The 22604-nt window shown below is 42.2% G+C and overlaps 1 protein-coding gene and 1 long non-coding RNA gene across 2 annotated transcripts; both read left to right on the top strand.

The window, feature by feature from the left end:
* Positions 1 to 11805: 11805 nt before the first annotated feature.
* On the top strand, positions 11806 to 12389 carry LOC133453620 (uncharacterized). The gene is made up of 3 exons (XR_009783358.1): positions 11806 to 11896; positions 12104 to 12187; positions 12294 to 12389. It is a non-coding gene; the product is annotated as an uncharacterized LOC133453620 (long non-coding RNA).
* A 106-nt stretch (positions 12390 to 12495) lies between these two features.
* Positions 12496 to 21923, top strand: LOC133446772 (up-regulator of cell proliferation-like). Its single transcript, XM_061724849.1, has 7 exons — positions 12496 to 12574; positions 14325 to 14408; positions 15533 to 15812; positions 15904 to 15940; positions 16436 to 16705; positions 16794 to 17060; positions 18148 to 21923. Exons 2-7 carry the CDS (start codon positions 14326 to 14328, stop codon positions 20601 to 20603), a joined length of 3393 nt encoding a protein of 1130 aa, XP_061580833.1. The 5' UTR covers positions 12496 to 12574; position 14325; the 3' UTR covers positions 20604 to 21923.
* The last annotated feature ends 681 nt before the right edge of the window (positions 21924 to 22604 follow it).

The following is a 22604-nucleotide window of genomic DNA, read 5'->3' as shown; positions in this document are numbered from 1 at the left end:
GTAAATGACACTAAATAAATAAATAAAAATTAATCGCCACATGCCTGTTGTTTGAGAGTCTACAGTCTGCATTACTGCTGGGAAAACATTTAGTGCATCGAAGAGTTAAACTCTTTAAGAAGAACACTCAGCATCATGTATGCTGTAAAAATAGCACGGTTCAGCGACATCAGAAAATCATCCTGCTGGTGAAGTACGGAAGTTGTTTTTTTTAACAAGGTCCAAGAAAAAGACTTATCCATTAATTCTCACCAGAAAAGTGTTTTACTCAGTAAAGCCCGGCTCACTGGTCATCCTGATTCCAACATTTCTTAATCACTCCTAATTCCCCCTACTTGCCTTTGTATCCTACATGCGGCGTTGTGCCTGAGATTTGAGCTCCATCTGCTCGGCGGCTGGATTCCTCACCATTGTCCCATCGTCGATCAGCGAGCTGCCAGCTCCAATTTTAACCTGCATTTACGTCATGTACAAATGTGGTCGTGGGTCTTGAACACACACACGTGACTGAGAAAGAAGAAAACATGTTTGTCTGTTAAGCACCACTTCTGTGGTGATTGACATGTGATGGCTGCTGAGAAGGGCTGAGAGGTCCTGCATCATTTTCTTTAAAAAGTGGAGCTCTACATATGTTGCTTGTTTAACATTTGGTCTTTTTTTTAAGGGATAAGATTTGCCATTACTTGGTCTGCATGTGGTTTGGATGCACTCCGACAGTAATGGTCAACCTCAGCCGCAACAGCCAACCCACACACTCAAATGTACACTAACTCTTCATTTCATATGTGTGTCTGTCCATCATCTCTAGTTTTCCACCCACTCATGCAGGTAGGTGGTGAAGTCTTGGCTGGCTACGTGGGAGCAACTCCAGCACTCACAAACGGTGGAAAAAGTCACATAGTTTTAAAAGACGTTCACATTTACTGGTTTATACCAAACATTGCATCACTAATATTCACAATGGGAAACAAACCATTGTGCACTGAAAAATGTTTTCAAGTGAATCTGGAAATATGAGCTTTGAATACATTTTGAGTCTGAAGTCTGAGCGAAACTGATGGCATTGAATCAATTCAATTCAATTCTACTTTTCGAGTCCCCCGAAGGGCAGGAGGGATCAGCTGCAGATGTTTGTGTTGCTGCCCACACTGAAGGACCTAAGCTTCCTCTGTCTCATCTTATAAACAGTCTCGATGTTGTAACACTATTGTACAGGTGAACACAAAGGTATTTATACTCCTGCACCACTTCTGTTTGGAAATACTGTTCAGCTTAATCCTGGCTTTCCTAAAATCCACACTCATCTCCTTTGTCTTGTTCACATTCAAGATGAGATGATGAATATTCCCACACCATGTGCTCAGTCTCTTGTCCGTCACCGACACACCCCACACCTGCAGAGTAATCGGAGTATTTCGGCAGATGAGGTGTATAGCGTAAAGAGGAGTGGGGAGAGTACGACCCCCTGTGGTGCTCCTGTGCTGCATAAGGACCCATGGTGACACAGGGGTCACATTACCTTGAGATGTCCTGCATGTTTCCTACATATATGGTCCACCTTGTCTGTGTTATGACTGTTTGCTTATTCAGGTGTGTCAAGGCTCAAAGACAGAGAACCCAAATGCACGACACCAAACAGAATCAGAGTCCAAGAGGCTTTAATCAGGTCAAAGGGATGCAGGGGTCAAACCGTGAAGACAGGCAGATCAAGCAAACAAATCCAAAGGGGCAGGCAAAAATCCAAGAACCGGAATCAGGCAGGGTCGCAGACAGGCAGGCAGGCAGGCAGGCAGGCAGGCAGGCAGAAACAAATCAGAATCGGGAACGCTGGAAAGTGAGGCATAAACACTCGAAAATCTGGCAAACTAGAAGGTGGAAATGGGCCGGTATATGAGGGGAACTGCTGATGAGGGAAACCAGGTGTGGAGCTGGCTGGGGAAGCACAGGTGAAGGGAATGAGTGGATTTCTGGCTGATGAGGGTGGCAGGATCTGGAATGATAGGAGAGTCAGTAACACAGTAAAAAAAACCTATCCTACACTGAAACCATGACAAGGAGGGCCAATGAACATTTGATGTGAGATATTAGTGTTACAGGTCTGTGGTGATCAGGTAGAGATGGATGGGATCTTTTTGGTCCTGGAACAAGGCACTGGAACCTTCTCCTGGCTCTGGCAGAGGCTGAAGAGATGCTGCAGAATTCAGCTGGTCCAGGCAGGTTTCAGGACCCTGGGGCAGGTGCCATCTGGACCCGGAGCCTTGTTCCAGTTCGGTCTCTCCACCTTCTCTCACTGTGCTCGGAGACAACAGTGGAGCAGCAGTGAGATCTCTGACCGAACAAGAAGAGACAGCTGAGGCGGGAAAAATAAGCTGTGGGTGGGAAGTATAGTTGGCTGGGGGTAGGACAGGAGGACGATGGGACTGTTTCCGAACTGAACCTGTTGAGGAATGTGTTCTGTTCTTTGGTTCCGTCCAGACTTGAAGCCTGATGCCTCTTACATCGTTTTACTGGAGCCTGTTCTCCAGCTTTTCCTGTACACCGCCTTGTAGTTTCTAATCCTGTTTTTGTACGGTCCTTAATGATCTGCTGTCTCCCTCCTTGTTAAGCAGTTGTGTCAGGTCACTGGAGATTCAGGGTCTGCTGCTGGAGAAGGACGTCTCTGTCCTGGGGGGGTGGTGATGTCCACACAGACGTCAGTCATGGCACTGAGGTCATCTCCTCAAAACATCTCCGCAGAGCGTCTTCAGCTTTCTGTGACCACCCACTCGCAGTTATTTTGATCACACGTTGCCTCTGAACGACAGGTTTATACACAGAGTTAGAGAAAGACTGCGTTGTGTTCTTACCAAGAGCAGGTTGTACAGAGGAGCATCATCTGACGTTTGCCTGCTGGGGAAAGTGCTTGCACGGTAGTTCTTGCACAATAAAAAAACAACATCCCTGAGGGTAGCCTGAGGATGCGGTCAGTTTGTGTGAAAGCGATCTGATCTGCTGATCTGAGGTTTGTTCTGCTGCTCAGAAAATCAACAATCCAATAAAATCCAATGAGGTGGAAAGAAAAAAATCGATTTGCAGTTTAACTGCAGAGATACTCGTGGGACTGTTTAAGTTGGATGTAGTCATGACCTGAACCCGACCTTGGGTTGATCAGACATGCACGCCGCTCAGGCGCACTGCACCAGGATAATAAACCCCACAGTCTCTGAACTGCGGAAATCACTTTATTCCAACACGGCGAGATGCTCTTGGAAACATCGAAATAGATATCCAGGTGTAATCAATTAGGACTAATTCAAAGAAAAGTACCGTTTATTTACCGTAAATCATGAATAAAACAGGTATTAGGTTCAGGCAGGAAGCCAAGTAAAGATTTATTTGAACATAGAATCAAACTTCTGGTTTTCTCCGAACTGACTCCCTTTTTTTTTTTTTTTATATCTTTTTATTTCACAATAATTTTCACAATTCACATTTTCACATGCATGATTTCTGTTATACCCACATTCCTACCCTCCCCATAATTACCCTAGGGAAAAAAAAAAACATACATTAAGGGAGAACAAAATATTAATAAATATTAAAAAAAAAAATAAATAAATAAAAAAATATATAATGGCAGCAACAGCGATATCAAACTATATATATATATATATATATATATATATATATATATATATATATATATATATATATATATCCATATATACATACAAACATACATACATATAAGGCACAAGTTCGAAAATAAAGATACTCATTGGTCTCCTTTGGAAAAATTATCCAGTTTTGAGAGTAATGGGAACCAAAATTCTTGAATAATATGAGCACGGCTGTATTTTTCTAAAGTTAATTTTTCCAATGGTAAAAAAACTAAAATTTGATCCAAAAAAAACTTGAAAGTTGGAGGGGAATCATCTTTCCAAAGTAAAAGTATGCATTTCTTAGCGAAGTATGTGATCATAATTAATATCCTGCTTGACCCCCTTTTAAAAGCCGGGCTCATTAGCCTGAGTGTCTCCTCAAACTGGTTTAATTTGCAGCATTTCATGTTTTATTCACAACTTCCTTTTCCTGCAAATGGTGTCACATTTAAAAAAAACGTGACTGCGATTTGATCAGCATAGGTTATTATGAACCATGAATAGTTTCCATCTCACTCCACCCTGTATGGAACCTTGACTCGTCTGCGGCGGATATCAAGCACGAAGGCCGGCGGTTACCGCACTGATGTTCTCACGCGGTAGAGTCCTGCACCCCTGTAAACCAGTTACATATTAAACATGAGGAGGTTTGGAGTTATACTCAATCCAAAGTCCTCCCTTTTCTTCTGCCTTCGTCCTTTAGACCAACATTCCTCCCTTCAGCTTACCTGTCAGTGTGAGTCGTCTGAATCTCCGGGAGACTCTCTCTGCTCCGTAAGTTTTCACCACACCGGTACAATGATTTCTGAATGTGTTTGAGATGATCACACTGTACGTCTGTCTTAAAACTAAACACATCCCTGCTTTGACGTGGACCACAGCTGTGGATGTGTCGCTTCGGCTTGTTCTGGACATCATTCTGAAGGTTCTGCAGACCTTCTTTAGTGCATCGCTATCAGGGCACCAACACATCTCCAGAATATTAGGGAAGCTTCCTTATTCGTGTCCTCTTCTTCAGTGAAATGTGACAGTTTAGGCTCCTTAAAGTTGACTCTTGTGAACTCCAGGAGAAAGTAAACTTGAACACAATGTTTAACTTCAGACGATATTAAACTTGTTGGCTGGGCAACGAGAATTTCAAAACTTCATAAAAAGTTTCACTCTTTAACCTCAAACTTGTGGCAGCCATCCGTCAGCGGCCTGAGTTGTTAAGATAACATGTTTCCAACTTAACAACCATGGAGTATTTGTTCCTATTGTGACATATGACATAAATATGTTTTGTACACCTCATAAAACACACTGAAAGTGTTTGTTTGAACAAGTGACAAAGTCCTCACGAGGCTGAAATGGGAGCGGTTCAGGGCGACAAAGCTGTCACCTGTAGTTCGCTGTAGTTACAGTTACGGTACGGGACAAACTTGTACAAGAGACCTGTCTTTACCAGATTACTGTCGGAGGGAAAACAAATGTGATCTTATATTTGGTTGAATAACATAAAACTTAAATTAAATTCCATAAATTCCATCTCTCACGTGTTTATCGTCTGGGCTGAGTTTTTACCTCTTACTTAAAGGTGACCTATTATGGCATTTAATGTATATTTTAAACAGGCCTTGAATGTCTTAAAAACAATCTAAAGCTTGTTTTTTCTACATAAATCAGAAATCCAGCCTGTGGACCCTGTCACTAGTTTTACCGCTTATAACCTCTTTTTCTGCGCCTCAATTTTAGGGAAGGGGGGGGGGGGGGGTATGATAATGAGGCTCTGTGCTGATTGGCTCCCTGAATGACGTGTAGCAGGGGAGGAGAATAAGCCTCGCTCCGCCAGAGCAGCCCGAGCCTGTAAATTATCACAACACTGAATTTTCACAAATGGAAACTTTATTGTTAAAAAAATAAAATATGAGTTGTATATAAATAACATTTATGCACTATTTAAGCCGGATCTACCCGGCGGATGCTGAACGCTGGCCCCGCGGAGCCACGCCGGGCGCCCGGGAGCAGCGCTGCTGGAGCAGCGCGCATCACCGCGGCTTTAACGGGGGAATCTGACCGGTTCCGACCGGCCGGGACCGCAGGAACCGGCCTGGACTGGTAGCAGGGACTCCCGGGGACCGACCAGCGGAATTTCAGCCGGATCTACGCGGCGGATGCTGCGCGACGGGCGCTGCAACCCCACGGCAGGCGCACAGATCGGCTCCGGAGCGCATCCGCGGCGCATCGTCGGTTACCGGTGATCAAACCGACAGATTTGCCTGAAAATCTGGGAGGATGAAGCTGGTCCAGCCTGGGACGGACCCCCGAGGACCCAGCTCCCAAACCACCCGGGAACCTGGATGATTTAACCCGGATCCGCTCCGCTGCGGCGCCGCATCCGACTGGCTGAAGAAAGCACCGCTCCAGCAGCGGAGAGAGCTGGTTGTGGGCGTGGTTTCAGCAGCGGAGGCTGAACCTATGGAAATCTGCTCCTGTCGTTACGTAACGACAGGAGCAGATTCTAATCGGCTCAAAAAAAACCACGTGACACTGGGGGACTCTGTCCGGCGGGGGTCAGACACCTTGCAGAAATTCATGGTATTTTGTCTCCCCTGTGCTGGCAGGGTGAGGGGAGACCACTTTATATATGTTAAAACAAGAAAAAACGTGTTTTTCATAATAGGTCCCCTTTAAATTAGAAAAGAAAAGAAAAGAAAATACCCTCTGCAAGCATCTGGTTTCCTTCTCCTCTCTGTCCTTGATCTTCTGGTAGCCTGACTCATTCTTTGAAAGAGACATTTCTTTTTCTTTTATTAAACTTTATTATTCAGTAAGTATACAGTAGCTACAGAAAACACATCACTTGCATCTACAATAGTCAACATGAACAGCAACTCCAACAACAGCTACAAAACATGGAGGTTATCGGTTCAAGTGCAAAATTCAATAAAGTGCAGTTCCTTTTAAACATTCAGACTTCTGATTGCTTTTTGGTTCCTCACATTTTCAGTTGAGGATTTATAAGATTTCAGTTCCACAATAAAAAAATAGGAAAACAGGGTTTAGATCCTGAACATTTGCCTTTGTTTAAATTTGGTTGATTAAAAGCCTAATAAAATATTGTATACCCTTTGAAAACCCATTCAATACATACTATAGCATAACATCATTATTCTGGATATGGACATCCAGTTCAGCGCAGATGCAACTGTCCATGTCTGACCTGACGTGTTCGGTGTAAACACAAAGAAACAAACTCAGGTTAGACTGGCAGAAACACAAGCATCAAGGTTGTGTGTGATAATCAGTAGAGCAGGACGCTTCATTACTGGCATGTTTGGGGCGTTGTTTGCTTGTGATGTCACCGATAAAAATATTGTGAATGCCAGAGTTAATCTCCTTGAAAAAAGAGGGTTTTTGTTAAACGGCTGCAGAACAAAACAACAGCAAACTATTTTAGGTGTTAGAGATGTCTGGGACCTTGAAGGAAAAACATTTCTGCAGGGAGGGGGGCAGTCACATATAGTTTTAATTTGGATAAAAGCAACCCTTTTTTCAGTTGAAACAGCATTTTTCAGTTTATTTTGATCAGTATGAGGTAGTTGTTTTAAATAATTTAAATATTTCAATAAAATAAAAAGAATGTTCTAACTTTACAAAGGCCCCTCTGTGCAGGGGCCCCTGGTACACCATTACAATTTGCACCCCACCCCCATAAAGAACACAAGGGAACGTTGTCCAATGATCTGAAAAGCCCTGACGTTTGAGTCATGATTTCTTTGCAATAGAAAGAATAATTCAGCGAAATTAAGTTGAAATTATAAATATTTTGTACTATTGTGCAGATGGTGTTTCCAAAGCTGGATGGTGTAAGGTTCATATGAGACATCAGTGAATCCAGATGGATCATCCGAAAGAGAACGACAAGAAGTAAGATGGATTTCATTGATGTGAACTTTGAGCACCTTCACAGAAAGTGATAGAACTCATCGGACTGCTGTTCTTTCCCCTCGCTGGCCTGTGATTTATATTTCCACATATCGAGTTGCGTTTTTAAACTTTAAGTCTTGATCCCGGGGCAGGGTGAGCGTGAGGGATCTCATGGCTACGTTCCTTCGACATGAATCATCAGAGAAGCGGACTGGCTCAAAGGAAAAGGACAAAGAGTAAGAAAAGCTTGTAACTTTTAAAATGCTGTTGTTGTTAAAAACATTCTGTGATGAGAGAAACCGAGGTGTACATTTGAAACTGATTTCAGACTGAAGTCAGGACGGTCCACAGCTTCAACGGCCAGCGGGTCTGTGTGTGCCAGGTCTGAGCGCTCCATTGAGCATCCTCTGGCTTTCAAAGGCTCAGGGTAAGAAATATGGCAGTCAAAGCTGCACTAACTCTAGCATAAAGAAATAAAGAAGCAATAGATTCATAGTTTGTTGAATGTATTTGTTTTCTAGCTTTTCTTTCTGAAGGATACTCCCGCACACCTTCTTCTCACCGTACTCGTGTTTGTTGGGCCCAATAAACACGAGTACGGTGAGAAGAAGGTGTGCAGGAGTTTTCTTTTTAAAATTGGCTGCAGCTTTCCTACTCCGACGAACCTTTCTGCATATCCGGTGTGCTAAAAGTTTTCTACTTCAGACTTTCTGAAAAAATTCCATCGTGTATATTTGCCAAACTTAACCAGTTGAACTACTTCAAAAGCAGATAATAAAGCAGAATTTTCTCTGTAAATCGCATAAGTACATATTTTTCTTCCACAATAGATCGTTTATAAATACAGAAATGTTGAAAATTAAGAAATGTGCCATCTTCCAGAAAGTGAAAAACAAAAATTTAGCAGCAACACATCTCAAGAGGACACCGGTTGGTGCATTACGTGTGAAATCTGCATTAGAAGCCTGAGAACAAAAGTTCCACCAGTTGAAAGTTACAGATGTGTGAGTACACGTGTGTTTCAGGCTGTTAACACGTTTCCTACGACTGTTAAACTGATTTCAGGCTGAAGACAGCTCACTCCACAGCTTCCACAACCAGCGGGTCCGTGTGTGCCAGGTCTGAGCGCTCCATTGAGCATCCTCTGGCTTTCAAAGGCTCAGGGTAAGAAATATCGCAGTCAAAGCTGCACTTACTCTGGCATAAAGAAATAAAGAAGCAATAGATTCATAGTTTGTTGAATTTATTTGTTTTCTAGCTTTTCTTTCTGAAAGATACCAAGAAATAAAGAAAATCCATCGTGTATATTTGCCAAACTTAACCAGTTGAACTACCTCAAAAGCAGATAATAAAGCAGAATTTTCTCTGTAAATCGCATAAGTACATGTTTTTTTTTCCACAAAAGATCGTTTATAAATACAGAAATGTTGAAAATGAAGAAATGTGCCATCTTCCAGAAAGTGAAAAACAAAAATTTGGCAGCAACACATCTCAAGACTTGGGCTGAGGACACCAGTTGGTGCATTATGTGTGATTCTGCATTAGAAGCCTGAGAAACGTGTGCAAAAGTTCCACCAGTTGAAAGTTACAGATGTGTGAGTACACGTGTGTTTCAGGCTGTTGACACGTTTCCTACGACTGTTAAACTGATTTCAGGCTGAAGACAGCTCACTCCACAGCTTCCACAACCAGCGGGTCTGTGTGTGCCAGGTCTGAGCGCTCCATTGAACCCCCGCTGGCCTTCAAGGAAACACGGTAACAACACCAACTCAAACAGGCACATAAGCAGATTACAGATAATATATAACGTGATTGCAGCTATCATATTTAGATCTTTCTAAAAAACTACAGACAAACAGCTTGTTTCCTAACTGTACTAACTAAACTCCAGGTTCATGAACGCGTGCGACCAAATCTGTGTCAGATAGTAAGTTTTGACTACCAAAGGTTCCAGCACGTTGAATGACCTCATACAAGACATGTGCTACACAAATAAACTCACCTTGCCTAAATATTCCTGAAAACTGTCAAAATGTCTAATTTCCCGTTGGTTCTGCCCAGCGGACCTTCGGGTGCCAGGTCTGAGCGGTCCATTGAGCATCCTCTGGCTTTCAAAGGGTAAGAAATCTGGCAGTCAAAGCTGCACCCACTCTGGCATAAAGAAATGAAGAAGAAATAGATTCACAGTTTGTTTATTAATAGTCCTATAGGTCCATATTTTAAATACAGAAATTTTGAAAATGAAGAAATGTCTTCATCTCAAGATGGGAGCTGAGGACGTGGGTTGGAGGAGTTTTGGCAGAGGACTGTTGTCCTATTCCTTTCTCATCAAGAATTGAAACCCCCAAACAGTTCTGGGTCATCTATTTTTAAAGCAGCGCCACTTGATGGTCCAAACCTCCCTGGCATTCAATATTAATCTTTACCCTGAAAACTCTGAAATCTAAAGATTTCTCAAGTTTCTAGAACCTTTTGACACTATTATGAACTGAAGATGATGAGATATTCAAAGTCTAGAACATTGTTCTGAAATTGTGTCACAATTTAAATATGTATCAGAGACTGGAGAACCTGTGCCATCTATACTCCCGAGAGCCTCCGCCTCCTCAGGATGCTTTTTTCTTTCCCGTCATGTCACTGATGGGTTAAAAATCAACTTAATTAGCTCCATTATGTCCCTCCCGGTGCTGCTGTTTAATACCTTTTACTGTTTTACATCTTTTGTTTACATCTGCTTTGAGACATTTTCAATTGACTCATAAAAATGTTTCACTTTCAACATTTCTGTAATGATTTGTATAATCTGTTGCGAACAAATGAAAAGATTCTTCCTGGTTTGGCATTTAGCAGGAGCGGGTTTTTCGACTCAGACTAAAAGTTGAGCACGTCGATATCAGACAGAATCAGAGATGAATGTCAGATGACGATTATCTGATTTAAATCCTTGTAAGGAAGTAAATGAGCTCAATTATGTTTGATAAACTGCACTTTATACATCATAAGCTAGCAAACGTGTGAGAATCGAAAGCTGCTGTTGTTTCTGGCTTTTTTTTAAAGCTCTACATTGTCTTCATGTGCATTAGACAGATTGTTTCTTTTACACTGATTTTTTTAGATTTCAGTCTCGTCCACACTGCCACAGCAAAACATGCTTTATTTGAACTTTTTTATCTTAAAAGGCAGAAAAAAGCATAAATGGGCTCTTTTTCTTTTTTTTGCACATTTTAACAAGCAGCCCATTATTTTATATACTTTATTTTTTTAAATATTCGGCATTAGAAGCCTGAGAAACGTGTACAAAAGTTCCACCAGTTGAAAGTTACAGATGTGTGAGTACACGTGTGTTTCAGGCTGTTAACATGTTTCCTACGACTGTTAAACTGATTTCAGGCTGAAGACAGCTCACTCCACAGCTTCCACAACCAGCGGGTCTGTGTGTGCCAGGTCTGAGCGCTCCATTGAACCCCCGCTGGATTTCAAGGAAACACGGTAAGAAATATCGCAGTCAAAGCTGCACTAACTCTGGCATAAAGAAATAAAGAAGCAATAGATGAGGAAACACAGTAACAACACCAACTCAGACATGCACATAAGCAGATTAGAGGTGATATATAACATGATTACAGCCAACGTATTTAGATCTTTCTATAAAGCTACAGTAACACAGTAACTAAACTCCAGGTTCATGAAAGCGTGCGACCAAATCTGTGTCAGATAGTAAGTTTTGACTATCAAAAGTTCCAGCACGTTGAATGACCTGAAGAAATGTGCTACACAAATAAACTCACCTTGCCGAAATATTCCTGAAAACTGTCAAAATGTCTAATTTCCCGTTGGTTCTGCCCAGCGGACCTTCGGGTGCCAGGTCTGAGCGGTCCATTGAGCATCCTCTGGCTTTCAAAGGGTAAGAAATCTGGCAGTCAAAGCTGCACCCACTCTGGCATAAAGAAATGAAGAAGCAATAGATTCATAGTTTGTTGAATGTATTTATTCAACTTTTCTTTCTGAAGGATACCAAGAATTAAGAAAATTCCATCCTGTATATTTGCTTAACTTAACTAGTTGAACCAAAAGCAGATAGTGAAGCACAATTTGCTCTATAAGTCCATATTTTTTTCCACAATAGAACGTTTATGAATAGAGAAATGTTAAAAAAGATGGTACAAAAGTTCCAACAGTTGAAAGTTACAGATGTGTGAGTACACGTGTGATTCAGGCTGTTAACACGTTTCCTACGACTGTTAAACTGATTTCAGGCTGAAGACAGCTCACTCCCCAACCAGTGGGTCTGTGTGTGCCAGATCCGATCGGTCCATTGAACACCCGCTGGCTTTCAAAGGAGCAGCGTAAGATAACACAACGTCACAGTTTCGCACACATATCTATTAGAAGAGAGAGAATTTAAAGATACACCAGCCAAGCTCTTTTTAAGGAGCTTTCTTATCGCGACGTCCTGCTTGGTGCGTCAGAGTTGGAGCACGCTGTACTTGTGAAACTGCAACCGTCATGAACATACGTTGACAAATGAACCCTTAATGTTGATGTTTTGTCAGATTGACGAGCCCAGACGATGACTATCTGCACTACGAGACAGACAAGTCTTCAAAGGACATTCCTCCTCCGTTGTACACTAGAAAGTGAGCCATGCTGTTAGATTAAAGATACTTTATATTCTTTTTCTCATCTTTTTTTTCATAATTTCCATCCCCTGGAGCTTTAATTCTGGACTTTCTTTCTTCCCAGAGGGGCCCTGTGTGGAATACCTAAACACTGGGGTAAAAATAGCTCAGTCAAAGATCGCAAGGCTGGAAATATGGCCACCACACATCCTCCCAGGTACAGCATGCTAATAGAGCATCAGGCCAGTTTGTCATGATGTACAAGATGAATCAACATCAGCTTGTGAAAACTAACCGCTTTAATTTGTGGGAAACTATTTCCAGGTTGGAAATACAACAGGCACAAATTGCTGCATATCCAGTACTGAGAGTTGATCACAGAGTTCCTGAGGAGCTCTACAGCAGGTACAACTCCCTCTACAACTATGTGATGTGCTGTTACCTTCAAGCCTCCTCTACATACACTCAAATTCCTCCAGGTTCCTGTCAGGGTTCCTGGTACTATGTTTTAGTAGAAGTATGCACAACCCCTTTTAATTCCTCTCTGAGGAATATTTCTTAAAGCTCTTGCGTTTGCTGACAGAGGGGATCCCCAGTTGATCGTGGCCCATCAAAGATTCAGCTTTTTTTACCTGTTTGAATTAACATCGTTTCATTTTACCTCCTTACTAGCAATAAATTACTGGAATGCTAACTTAAAATCTATCTTAATCTATCTAGCGTTAATAAGGCCGACAAAGAAAGAAAAAGTTCTAGGTGGATACTATTGCGTTCGTAAGAAAACTTGCAGTTTCTTGACTGACCACTAGGGGCTGACCCCAAAAGCAAGACTGTTCAGTTAAAATATCTAACTTTGCAGCAGAAGAAACACATTGAATATTTATACATTGTGTATTTACATTACACGTGGTTTGAAAAAAGGTTTTGAGTTCCAAAGTTAGATTTCACATCCGAGACAACTGTATGGGGGGGACTTTTTGTACCAAATAAAGGTAGAATTATTATGAATTTATGTACAATTAGGTGCATGGTATTTTGACTGGGAGCTACCAAAGCCAATGGCTAGCTGCCATCTCTTTTGCTTCTTTTCGCTGTATTGACTGAATAAATGACTGAACCTGACAGGGCATATTTTAAGACAAATACATTTTCGTTGCATTTTTCTGCACGTTGACCTGGAGGAGTCCGATGTTGAAGCTTAGCTAACATCTGCCAGGTCTAGGGGATGTCAGAGGAGCCACCATGTGTAGATTTCATCTTGTGGATCAATATTACCTCCTAAACTGTGGAGAGAGGCTGCATCAACCGAGTCAAGTGTCAGATGAAGTTGCAACTGTGGATGAAGAGAGGTTTGTTTTAGGAGTCCAAAAGTGTGGGAGGTGGAGTCCTTGGGGGCTCATTTGGGATCATGACTCTTTGTATCGTCCTCTTCTTTCCTGTCTCAACACCATCAATAAAAGATTGATGCTGTCAAATAACAGGTTAGGCTTGGTTACAAGCACTTTTGAGCAGAAGGTGAGCGTCATCCCATAATTACGTCTTTGGATGTCCAGATTAGTGTGTGATGTTGTGATTGTCGTTTGGGTAAAGTCATGATCTCCGTCGCTGAAACTGTCCCAGCAGGCACGAACTTGTATTGAGGGAGGTGCAAAAAGGCAGCTGGACTCTGGTTCCTGACAATAGTTCCCAGGCGAGAACCAAAAACAATTCCTTTTTTTTTATTTTAATTTTCAATATCTCAGCGATCAAGGGAATGCGTTCTCGAGATATATAGAAAGTGAACATTTTGTGGAACGTCACTAACTGTTTTCTAAAATATTCGAGTGGGTGTCTAATATCAATCGTGTGCACTCAGTTAGAGTTGCCATGACTGTTTGCTCCTGTCTTTCTGAAAATATTCCCTGCAAGAATAAACTAATATGTAATTTTCCCCGAGACACATGCTGACTCATGTTTCTGGGGAAAAGCGTTTTTTTCTTTTCCTACGATGCGGATGAAGACTGAAGTTGCTTTCGTTGAACGGTTGGCAGCTTGTCATGTTAATGGCAACACAAGCTTTCCAAAACAGGGTTTCTGTTGTGTTTATTCATGCAAAATGCACACAAGTGAAATGTTTGCGCTTGTCTTCTTTACTTCGTTTTGATGTGATTATCAGGATGAAACTTAGACCTCCGGAATCTTCTGGATATCAGACGGACGTGTCCAGTGTTTCGAGGGATTGCTTCAGACAAGACCAACAGTAAGAAGCTGAATGTCTTTGTTTTTCTATGTTTACAGTCATTTAAACTTAGTAAAATATTTGAGTTATTGTTATAAGTGAAATTAAGCGTGCAGGGTCACCCTTTACCTGTTGATTGCCTCTTAAACACTTCAGGAAGCAGCAGGGCCGCCGCAAGGGGTGTGCGAACCGTGCGACCGCACGGGGCCTCGCGCCCCAAGGGGCCTCGCGCTATGGGCCGTTTTTGAAAAAAAAAAAAAAATTGAAATTTTTTGTTGTTGTTTTTTTCGTTTTTTTTCATTTTTTCCTTTATAAATATCAACAGTCACGTTCCATTACAGACCTAAATGTGTACTAGTCTGTGCATATCAATAAATATATGTGCAATGATGCGCGTGTCTGTTGTTCAATACAACTGCGTCAGACCAAGCGCAGACACAAGCTGCTCTGATCCAGACGGGTGGAGTTGGAACAAACTGTCACACATTGTCGAGAGTACGAGACAGATTCAGGAAATTTCCATCAGGGGATGAAAAAAGAAAAAAAACTAAAGAAAATGGAAGAGTTTAATGCCTCTCTGAAAGGCTCGTTTGATAAATTTGTTAGAAAAATCACCAATCCGACCGGGTCTCAAGCAGCCGCGGGGCCCCGCGTCTAGGCCAGTCAAATGATGATGATGCAGGGGAAGGTATCCAGTATTTTGCTAATTGGAGAGTTAAAATTGCGCATATAGACACCCGATCCGACCCGAAAAACCCAAACATTTCTGGGTTTTTGGGTTTTTCGAAAAACCCAAAAATTTTGAGTGCACTCGCTATGCTCACACGCGAGGCCCCCCCCCCGCCCATTTCGCACAGGGCCTCGCAAATCTCCCAGACGGCTCTGGGAAGCAGTTAAATCCATTGTTGGAGGTAGGAAGGCAAAACTGATCCTGAGGAAACTGTAAACTGCACACAGAAAGGTTCCTGGCAGGAGTCGAACCAGGAACCTTCTTGCTGCAAGGCAACAATATTAACCACCAAGTCACTGTGCCCCCAGTTTTCAAAAATGCAAATATTAATAATAAAAAAAAAAGAATCCACATGATTCTTTTCCTGTTTATTGCAAAACAAATAAACAACTCAATTTCTGCCTCTCTGTTACAGGCATGCGGAGGTAATGTGTGATCTTTGCAGCCAAGCTGGAGCTTTGAAGAACTGCCGAACCTGTAACAATTATTTCTGTGAATCTGATGCGTTGAAACACCACGGCGAGATGCCTAAACACGTCCTCACTGACGTGAGCGAAGAGGTCGAGGGCCGTTGCTGCCCGCATTCCAGGCCCCTAGAGTTCTTCTGCATGACTGACGAGGTGCCCATTTGTCGCATTTGTGTGAAGGGAAACCACAAAAGGCATGAAATAATTTATCAGAACATGCAGCGTCAGGTGAAAACACAATAAAGACATGAGAAAACACAAATAATATTGGTAGAAAGTGCGGTGCTCCCCTTCAACTACTGACACTATTTCATTACAGATGTCTGGGGACGAGGACTTTGAGCAGCCTCGTGCAGGTGACTTACACTTTTAATAGTTTTAAGTGCAATCTGCCAGGAAACTGGATGCAGCAGTTGATGAAGCAATACATCAGTTTCTGCTCCTGTAGACCTAATTGAATTAAATTAAAAAGAAAAAAAATGCTTCTTTGAAACCATCTGATTTATTTTTTAAAATCTGTCATAATCTCATCAGACCAAATGGTGAACACAGAAGCTGAAAGTTGTAATCTGGTTACAGGCAAAGCCCTTCCAGCAGTCATAATAAAGATATAACAATGTAACATGCACTATTGTGAAATATCTGATATCGCCTGGACAGAAGTGTATTTACTGTTCAGGTTTAAGGTTTACTGTAAATGATTTCCAGAGTACAGATCTTCCAGACTGATGGATTTAATGTCTCCGTTCACCAGCTGAAGTCCGTAGAATAAGATGTGATCAAACGTTTGCAATATAATGAGCTGCATGCTGTGATAAAAGGAATGACTTACTGTGTCTTGTGTTGTCCAGTGGTGCCCCCTCCTGGTGGAATCCACTTCCTGTCAGTGAAGCCGACCTCTGTGGTCCTGAGCTGGGAGATCCCCCAGGAGCTGCAGGGACCCAAACGCTTCAGAATTAAGTGGAGTTCTGTGCTGGAGGTGGAAGGTTCCCTCCCCATCAGAGACCTTAGTAAAGTGGAAATAAACAACCTCCAGCTTGGACAGCAGTATTTCTTCAGTGTTGCAACAGAAGATGAGGAGGGGAATTTAAGTAAATGGGTGACGGATCGTGTTTCCACAGGTAATCATCGAGAGACCGTTGATGTCCTTTTGTCGTCATCTTTTACGAGGCGCATTCAAACATTTGACATTTGACTGTTGTCTTGCAGCGGTGCCACCGCCTCGTCATTTAACGAAGGGACATTCAGAGTCCACAGCTCTGTTCTTGCAGTGGAGCAAAGGAGAAAACATGGAGGGCATTCCACATCAGTTCCTCATCACCATCACGAGCCCAGGAAAAGAGGCCCGGGCCATTTCCACTAGAGACTGTTATAAGAGATTGTCTGACCTGGAGCCCGACACCGAGTACACCATCTCTGTGTCGACGGTGCTGAACGATAAGTGGAGTGATCCGGTGTCTACAACCATACACACAGGTGGGATGTTTTCAAAACACTTTTTATGTAAAGAAGGAAAAAAAACGTGTCTGGGTATTTTAAATACACAAAACAGGAAACTGTCAGCTACTCTCGTTTCAAAAAATTTCCTTCTTGCTTCACCTGGTTCACGGCAGTAGATGCTTTTGTGAACAGTATTTCTGCGGCTTTTATCTGTCCAAGTAGCTCCAAACGCCACCTCCAGACTCATTTCATCAATTGTGCTCCAGCACAGTTATCAGTCTCGTTTCACGTACTTTTTCTTCGGCACCTAGGAATGTTGAACGAATGAGTAAGTTATAAGCTTAAGATCACATTTTATGGCAAATTAATCTAGAGAACCAATTAATTACAAAGGATTCAAATCCAAATGGATGGTATATAATTTCTTTGAAAACATATTTAAATAATAGAGTTGCCACGTGGAAGTTGGGCCAGCTAATGCTGAATTCCCAGCCTCACATTCTAATGTTTCCAGGAAAAACGTTGTGCAGTTAAAGGGGGACACTCAAAAGAATCTGTCTTTAACCAGCTTTTTGTTTTTCAGCTCTGGACTATCATTAAAAAGTTCTATGTCAACTAATCAGTCAGTTATACTACTTATGCATCCAAATCTGCTTGACTGTCTGGCAAGCACTCTTACAATTACCACAGTATTTACAAGGATCTCCCATTGGACAGTTTATTTATCCAGTTAACTTTAGAAAAAATATAACCAAGATATTCAAATGCCACAAAAGCCTTGACTGCCTTTTTTTGCACATGGCTATTCCAAACTGGAAACAATGGTTTAATAGACAATGGTTGATTTTAAATAAGAAAAAGTCTCTATGCTGCAAACAGTTTTGGAATCTACATTTCAGAAATTTTGCAAAAGATATGCTTTTAGTTTCTTGAAACTGAATTTTCATGTTGATGAAATGTAAAACTTCATGTCTACCTAAAAAAGGCCAAAACCATAATAACGAAGAGCATTAATGGTGGCCATGCTCCTCCTGGTGAAAGGATGTGTTTTTTTTAGCAGAACAATCCCAATAGAGATCAAAATATCTCAAACATTCATTGCTTTCTTCTTGTGATTTGACAGAGCCGTGTCTCAGGGAGGTGCTGTCAAAGCTCGGACTTGAGGACCAGTACGACTGCAAGCTCACAATAAGTGATGTTCTGGAGATCAATAAAAACGACACATCACAGAACAAACTTGAAATGCCAAAGTCACTTCCTATGGCCTTTTTAAAGAGTCTTTTTATGCTAAAGGCAAATGCTAGAAGTGTGAAGTGCGTCTCCTGCGCTTTTGATACGGACAAGAAGATGTCCATCAACCCGTTGGACCTGATAACTGCCTTGTTTCTCTGCTCCGACAGCTTTCTTCAGCAGGACATGGTTCTGAAAATGACACTCTGCCAGTTTGCTGTCCCACTCTTGCTTCCCAACAGCGAAACAAGAGAAGTCACAATGTTGCTGTGGCCTATGCGAGAAATAGTCCAAAGCTTCAGACCTTCCCAGCATGCATTCATGAAGCAAAGTTGTGAAGAAAGACTTGTGCTCTCTGATATTCCTCTGATTTCATTTGTCAGGCTGGGGAAGACGTGCTTGTCCAAGTCTCAAATATTAAACAAGCTGCTAAGTAACACTGAGCATTACCACGACAGGTTTTATCACTCTGACCTGGTGTGTGGTGATGTGCCCAGAAGAATTTCAGATGGGCTTGTTGAAATCTCCTGGTACCTCCCATGTGGGAATAGGAACGTTGACAAATTCTCTGAACCACTGACTATTGCCAACCTCCGAGGAGATATCAGGGCCTTTGATAAGCAATTCTCTTTTCTCTGTCAGACGTCATCAGCTGTTTACATCTTCTGTGATGAATCAGAGAGTGATTACTTCACCTCTTTGCAAGGAAAATACCTTAAAGCAAAGATCACATTGGTTAGCAGCAAGAAGGGGAAAACCTTTAGACTCAAAACAATGACAGTGACACCAAGTTTAAAGATAACGAATGAGACCCACAACAAAAAGACGGATGTAGAGTTGGTAAAGGTCCTCCAGGACTCAGTCTCTAAGTTCCTGCAGAGCAAACCCAAAGAAGTGTCTTTGGCAAATTTGCCTGAAAGAGCACGCTGTTGTGAGATTGCAGTTGATGAGGATACAGATGAATGCCAAAACGCCCGGAAGAATGTTTACAAAATCACTCCACACATAGCCGAAACATCAGGGTTCAAAGATATAATGCTGCCTTGCCAAGGACAAACCTGGAAGGAACTATCTTGGGTGGAGACAGAGTACTGGAGACTGCGCAAAGTTGGCAACCAGAACATTGAGGAGTACCGCATGTCCCTGATAACAAAAGAAAAGGAGCTCAGAAGAAAGCAGCAAAGATTTGCTGTGACACCTATGATGTCAAGGTTCCTTGACGGTGTTTGTACCGCAGAGGCGCAGCGCTACTATTACCTCAAATGGCTGGAAATGGAGCTGGAAGATCTCTCCCGGCACCAGCTGTCAGCTCTGCGAGGTCTCTACAAAGAGTTAACCCACAAGTCTCCCCAAGAAACCGAAGAAATCGCAGAGGTTGGCAAGCAAATTTCTGCTTGCTCTTTACAAGTGCGGCACTTCCTTCGAGAGTGCGGGCAGTCGTACGCGAGCGCGACTGGCCTGCCAGAATTTTGCAGTGCAAGGAAAACCCTGGAGCAGCTGCCTGGACTGTGCGCTCAGATGTTGCTGGATGGTTTCCCTCTTGAGCTTGTTGATGGGGATGCAGCAAACATCCCCATGAAGTGGATCGCTGACGTTCTCACTGAGCTTCACTACATCAAGCAATCCAACAGTAAGCTCAAAGTCATCACGATCATCGGAGCAGAAAGCTCAGGAAAGTCGACTCTGCTCAACACCATGTTTGGGATCAGGTTTCCCATCAGTAAAGAAATATGCTCCAAAGGAGCTTTCATACAGCTGGTAGGTGTCAGTGAAGATGTCAGGAGGGAACTAGGCTGTGACTGCATCGCAGTCATTGACACAGAGGGACTGAAGCCTCACCAGATGCCCCAAGATGATCACAGCCACGAACGTGACATGCAAGTAGCGAGCCTCGCTGTGGCACTCAGTGACATCACAATCGTTAGCTTCACTGAGACAGACATTGTAGAAATGGTCGTTCAAGCTTTCGCAAGGCTGGGAGATGTGAACAAAAAGCCGCTGTGTCATTTTGTGCATGTTCACATGTTTGAGATGTGTGCTGGTGATAGGAAGAGGAGAGATGAAGAGATGATAAAACAATTCAACGTGCTCATCCAGAGTGACCCTCAGATGAAGCGTGGCAATATCAAAACCCTCTCAGACCTGATGGAACTCAAGTCGGACACTTGGACTTGGTACATCCCTCCAGTGTGGAAGGGAACTCCACCAATGGCTTCTTTCAGCATTGATTACAGCGAAGCTGTGCAAGAGCTGAAAAAGCAGCTCATAAGTGACCTGAAGAAGTGCCCAGAGAGAAGCAATCTGATGGATTTTGTCAAGAGAATAGAAAACATCTGGAAGGCCCTGTGAGGTGAGGGAAGTGTATTCATGTAGCACAGTATTCTTCAGTCCTCGTTCTCAGGACCCACTGCCCTACATGGTTGGGATGTTTCTCTGTCCTGACACCCTCTACTCAGATCAGTTGACCATTGACAGACACCTAAAACATGCAAGGGAGACGGTCTTGATGACCAGGAATGAAAAGGACTGATCAAGCACAATTCATACAAAGATGGTTCAAACCGTTTCATGTTACAAAAGGAGAAAAACAGCATCCGGCCTCTTAAATGAGAAGATGGACTGTCTTATATTCTTTAAACCAAGGCTGTTCACAGACAAGGACAAGAACTGTCTCTTTATTGTTGCCTTATGCATACAGTGTCATTATTTGGTGTCTCACTGAATTGTGGGTACTGTGTGTTACATCTTTCCGTGCCTATTACAGTATGACTCAGTGAAAGTGATGTGTTTTTGAATGTTTTTTTGTTGTTGTGGGTGTCTTACAGATGTTTTACACATTTACCTCAAGATAGTGTACTTTTTGCATGGCTGTCATTGTAAATTAGAATGTGTCCTTAGAGCCTTTCCTGCTAAAATGCAGGTTACATGAAAAGAAACTAAGGAATAATTCCTCTGTATCTAAATAGCAGCCAGTAGCAGCTGTGAGGAATGAAGCTTTGATCTGGGTCCAAAGTGTTTGGTTGGACAGTTTGATCCCCAGGTTCCTCCATATGACACTGAACTGTACAGGTTCTCTTTAAGTCAGTTCGGACTAGGTTTTGTGCGTTTTCTCGTCTTTTAACAAAGACTTGTCTTGAGTCAATCATAGAGTAGACTAGACTTATTTATACTATTGTGAAGCATGATGATCAAGATAATGTTATAGAAAAGGGATTGTTTAAAAAACACAGCACATGCTGTAGTTTTCAGTGCTTTATTATCGTTATTTCTAACACCAGCTCTTTAAGGCCACTTTGCTACTACATCATATTAAGCTTGACAAGGCATTCCCCTATCTTAAAAACTGGTCGGTGGTCCTAAAGTCTGAACAACTCAAAGACTCCTTGTCGTCAAGCACATACAGATGGACAATGGACATTTAGATTGCCATATACAGTATCTGGAGTCATTGGACAACAGTTGCAGCCAATGAGAGACCGAGGTTGATGAGAATCCCACCAAGGAAGGGTGGAAAGCTGTGAACTTTCAAGAAAACACAACACACCATACCAACATTTAAGTAGATAATGTGTTTCTTCTTCCATGTTCTTTATGGTTTCTTTGTATTTTTTATTCATGTTCTATAAATTTGTAATCGTACAGACGGCATTACCAGTCATTTTTTCTACTGGTCCAGTATCAAATAAAGATGCTGTGTGTTTCACTTGATTACACCTATTTTTCCACTTGTCTTTGTTGACCAAATGCAGTTTGGATTTGTGATTAGGTGACTAAGTTGCTATAAGATGGTGTACTGTGTAATCGCCTATTGCAGATCAATGATGTACTGTGAACACCACAACAACATCAAGAGTTCAAACAAGACATGAGTGATGTAGTTTAGAAGGGAAATAGTTTTTCCAAAATTAAAAGCTCAAGTCTATACACATGTGAAAAGTTAACTCATTATGTTGACAACCAGACTGTGTGTGTGTGCATTTTAATGCAATCATTAAAGGTACTGTAACCATAGTTGTCAAGTTGCACACGTTTATGATCTGTGTTGTGCTAGTAAGTTAAAAAAAAAACCATTCTCATCACTGCATTCCATGCATCCAAAAAAACTATTGATTTCCCTATTTCTCTTGCGAAGCTGAGCTGTCAACCAATCGGCGTCTAGTGATGAGTTGAATTAGCAGTCACAGGGAAGATGATGGACGGACCCGGCACCGCCAAATGTGTAGGAAGAGTTTTTTTGGGAAACTCAGGCAGTGTTACCATTCAGGTCTTTGACTTTCAAGCAGAGTTCAGATGAACTTGTCCCAGGAGAGCCTACAGATACAACCAATGGCCGCTCTGTAAAACATCAGT

This window comes from Cololabis saira, chromosome 1 (assembly GCF_033807715.1).
Source record: "Cololabis saira isolate AMF1-May2022 chromosome 1, fColSai1.1, whole genome shotgun sequence".
Classification (NCBI taxonomy): Eukaryota; Metazoa; Chordata; class Actinopteri; order Beloniformes; family Belonidae; genus Cololabis; species Cololabis saira.
This window is presented reverse-complemented; position numbering and strand designations above follow the sequence as displayed.